General features: G+C 27.0%; 1 protein-coding gene across 2 annotated transcripts in view; it reads right to left on the bottom strand.

The window, feature by feature from the left end:
* LOC108689323 (pre-mRNA-splicing factor SYF1) overlaps positions 1–4,760 on the bottom strand; it is a 25,983-nt gene that overhangs the window by 1,966 nt on the left and 19,257 nt on the right. For both annotated transcript variants that reach the window (XM_018196057.1, XM_018196058.1), the window contains 5 exons: positions 4,113–4,275; positions 3,928–4,037; positions 3,524–3,727; positions 3,216–3,438; positions 2,968–3,114 (listed from right to left, as the gene is read on the bottom strand). In XM_018196057.1, the coding sequence (XP_018051546.1) occupies positions 2,968–3,114; positions 3,216–3,438; positions 3,524–3,727; positions 3,928–4,037; positions 4,113–4,275 (847 nt within the window). The remainder of the gene's footprint in view (positions 1–2,967; positions 3,115–3,215; positions 3,439–3,523; positions 3,728–3,927; positions 4,038–4,112; positions 4,276–4,760) is intronic.

The following is a 4,760-nucleotide window of genomic DNA, read 5'->3' as shown; positions in this document are numbered from 1 at the left end:
TATATATATATATATATATACTTTAATTCTAAAAGGATTTTCAAATCAGTGAAAGAGAAAAAAAGTATTTGTTATACAAATTACATGATTTAATCGGATTAAAACACAAGACTTTAGGATCTCCTTAAGGGGATGTAAACTCATTTGTTTTATCGATTATTTTTTAAATAAGTATTTTTCTGCCATTCCATTATATATAGATTACAAAATCTTCCTCCACAATTAAGATATAAACAATATAATGTAGTCCAATCTGGTCAACTTTATGTCAAGAATGAAACAAAATTGGAAAATTTTGTTATCGGTTTCTAATGTCGATTTATAACAATTTGCTTTAGATGCAAGTTTTATACTTTGTACGTATAAAACAATTTTGGTTTGGACTACATGAACAAACAATATTGTGTTCTTAGAATTAGGCTTAGATACCTATAAATATAAGAATAGTTAGAAAATTTGTATGTATTATATGTATGCGTGCGATATTAATGTAATAGTATGTAGTGATAAATATCAATAACAAATATCAATATGTAAATCATGTGTGCGTAAATTACTGAATCGGTAATACAAACGATTTTAAAATCCCCTAGGAATGACTAACTTATCGATATTCCAGTCGTATAAAAGTCTTTGAATTGACTGAATGGAATCAAAAATCCTTTTACAGAATCAAAATAAACACAACATTAGGAAATGATGCATTTTATATTAAAATAGAAAAAAATATGTCTTTAACATTTTTTCGATTTTAGTTTATAAAATTCACTGCATCACCTTCTAATTTTGTATCTACTTTAAGTTTGTAAAAGAATTTTTTATTCCATTTTTTATTCCATTCAGTCATTCGAAGATTTTTATAAGATTGCAATATTGACAATTTGGGATCACTCCAGCAGCTCCTTAAAATAAATAAAACTATTTACGATAGATTTTTATGCTGATTACCACAAATGTGGTCCCAAATGTGGCGAGTGTTCCGAATGTTAAATGGAACTTATCAAGTTTTTAAGATAGTTTTTAAGATAAGATCTTAAAAAAAAAAGTTATTTGGTCATTTTTAGTAATAACCTATAAAATGTCTAACATTTTCTGCATTCAGGCGAATGTCACATTTAAAATGTTATTTCTTTCCTAATGTATATTCGACTGCTATGATCTAATTTTTTATAAGTCAACTTTTTTTAATCAATTTATAAGTTGATGGAAAAAAATCTTAGAAATTGTTTTCCAGATTTTTAAAGATTTGATATAATCGTAATAAACAAATTTGTAATGCATAATCTTTAAATAAATCTTCTTTTTCTCAAAAATCTTTGATTATATTTAAGAATCCTTGTATTTCCTTTATATATAGATATACCTCTTTGTGTTAAAAAATAAAATTTAATTTATTTCCTCAGTGAAAAAAAGTTAGATCATAGCAATTTACTTGCATTGGAAAGGGTAAAGGATATACAGAATGCTTCAGAAATAGTTGCTAAACTCTAAGAATATATTTCATTCATTGTAAGGATGAAAAAAAGTTATAAACATGGAAACATTTCCTTTCCAAGTTATAAACATTTTTTTATATTTATACCTATATTTTATTTTATACTTGTATCTATTTTTTATTTTATACATATATTGGGTTGTCCGGAAAGTTCATGCCGACTAACCTATAATTTAATAAATGTATATTAAAATTTAAATTTTCTGCGTTTCAATTTTCCTTCAATATCGGCACAAATTTTCCGGACGGACAATCCAATATTTATATTTTCATTACAGAAATTGCTGGAAATGATTTCTTTCCGCATCGTCGTATGGATTGTCAAAGACGTTCAAAAATTTTCGGAGTATTTCGTCACACGCAGCGATAATACGATTTCGGAGTACTTCCACAATAGCAACAGGAGTACACATTTAAGATATCTGCATAAATAAAAAGATTCAAATCGGAAGAACATGATGCAGGCCAAGCAACGTGTATGTAGAAGTACTGTAAAAGTACTCCGAAATCATATTATCGTTGCATATGAAAAAATACAAAATACTCTGAGAATTTTTGAACGTTTTTGACAATCCATGCGACGTCGATGCGGAAGGAAATCATTTCTAGCAATTTTTGTAATGAAAATATAGATACAAATATAAAATCAAAAATAGATACAAGTATAAAATAAAATATGGATATAAGTATAAAATAAAATATAGGTATAAGTAAAAAATGTTTATAACTTGATAAGGAAGCGTTTCCGAACCCATGTTTATATATGTTTATGACTTTTTTTTTCATCTTTACAACGAGTGGAATATGCTCTTAAAGTTTAATCAATTATTTCTGAAAGACGCTGTATAGTTCCAAATGATCCCTTCCGATCGACTATTTTACATATAAGTTATTTTCGATGTGAGGAATAAAATGCGCGCAAGGATATAAGAATAACATTTTGATGTGATATCCATCTAGATACTAAAAAAATTGTTAGACATTTTATAGGTCATTGAAAATGGCAAAATATTTCTTTTTTGCACCATTAAATTAGAATACTTCAAAAACTTGATGTGATACGATATTTTCAAGTACACATGTAATAAGCGCATCAAAATCTACCAGAAACAATTTTGTTTATTTTGAGGCTGAAAAAGATTGAATTTTGTCGACTAGTGTAATTAAGTTTCAATGTACAAATGAATAAACTATGAAAATAACACAATCTTATTTTTCATTCTTTGAAATTAAATTTAAACAAGTTATTAATCAAATTATTAGAATCATATCGTGACTATCTTTGATTATAAAAATATCTAATATAAATCAAAAGTTGCACATAATTGTCTTATCTAAGAAAAATTTGTGGAAATATAATAAAGTGAGAACATAGATTTAATTCAAAAGATGTTGAGAAAAACAAAGGATAGCTTATATATACTTATGTATAAGATAACTTAATTTTGAAGTTACTTGTAAATATGTAGTACCTTCTTCTATTTCTACATCATTATCATTTTCGTCATCTATGTCAATATTAATCTCATCTGGATTATTCACATGAGATTCTGATTTCCCATCTTTTTCTGTTACACCACGTACAAATTTGATAACTCCTTTAACATCAGCAGCATTGTCTGCAATTCAAGAATGTTTAAAATTGTTTAAAATTTATAAAATAAAGAGATGAAAGGGGATGAATATATACGCACGCACATGCGCATAAAATCTCTATTACCTGCATTTGATGTAATTTTATTATCTAATAAACGCATAGCATCCAATGTAACATCTGATATTTGATTGGATGCATTATTCAACATTTGTGCGGACATCATGTTTACTTGAGTATTATACATAGCTTGCACGCTACGTTTGATTCGAAGCATTTCACGCATTGTATCCTCATTTCCATGTCTGACTTCAAATTCTTTCCAAATTTGCCAAAAGTTGGACGTGACCTACCATTGTTTCAATTTAATACGTTCAAAATGAATAACATAACGCTGTTCGAATGTATTATGAATATTATATGAAATATCATACCCTTGGATCACATATTTGGCTACAATGCGCATATATTGCTCTCGCTCTATCTACTTCTCCTAATTTGGTTTCCATTTCTGCAAATCGTAAGCATATTTCTCTTGTGTTATCATCATTCAAGACTTCTATAGCCTTTTCATATATTTGCCGAGTTTTTGGTACACCATATATATCGGCAGCTTTCTTAATATATATATTGAACATCTGCGAATTAAGAAATTAATTCTTTAATTCTGTAATTAATATCTAAATATCTTAACAATTATGAAGTTTTAAATTGGAAAAAATTTCACAATTGAAAAAATATACACATATACAAATATATAACAAATATAAATTTTTTCGGATACGTATTATAAATTGTAATAGCAAGAAAAAAAATGTATCAATAAAATAACAATTACGTCGAATCTTTCTTCTGGGAGGACAGCATTCGTCGCACGTTCATATACAGACATGGCATGTCTTGCTAAACCATGTTCTTCTTCTAATTTTGCATACAACAAATATAAAGCTGTAATAAACAAAGATTATTTATTATCTTATTACAAATGGTAAATTAATAAGATAATATGTAAAAGTTGTATACCTTTGGCATACTTTGGTGGACAATATTCTAAACATTGTTCAAACAGATCTCTTGTACGTTCTAATTTTGTACCACCGTAACGTTTTAAAAATTTTGTGAGGTACGTATTCCAAATGTCATAAACATTAGGCCACTTAAACAGCGCAATACCTTTTTCATATGCCTATATACATATATGTACAATATATAAATATATATATATAAAATAAATATCGCAAAATGCTCTTAACTATCAGATACGTGCATGCGTGCATGTATGTGTGTATAAGATATTCTAGAATGGCCGCCAATACTTCGTGTACTTGTACAGCGGACTAAACTGAGTCGAAAAATCCTCTATTATTTTGCAATTTTCGCAATAATTAACAAGATATTAATTACTAAAACTTCGCCGAATATTGGTTTTCAATCATTTTTTTGCAAAAATGGACTTTTAGATTCAGTTTACTATCAACTTTAGAAAAACTGTAAGAAACAAAAAATATTTATTTTCTTCATAAAATTTTTAGAATTCTAGAGAAGAAAATAAACAATTTTTGTCTCTCGCAGTTTTTTTGTAAAGTTGATAGTATTTGAGAAAAAAATGATTGAAGAATATTCGGAAATTTTTAGTAATTAAATATTAATTGTAAGTAAGAATATTTAAGC

The sequence above is a fragment of the Atta colombica genome, unplaced genomic scaffold (genome assembly GCF_001594045.1).
Source record: "Atta colombica isolate Treedump-2 unplaced genomic scaffold, Acol1.0 scaffold269, whole genome shotgun sequence".
Lineage (NCBI taxonomy): Eukaryota > Metazoa > Arthropoda > Insecta > Hymenoptera > Formicidae > Atta > Atta colombica.
This window is presented reverse-complemented; position numbering and strand designations above follow the sequence as displayed.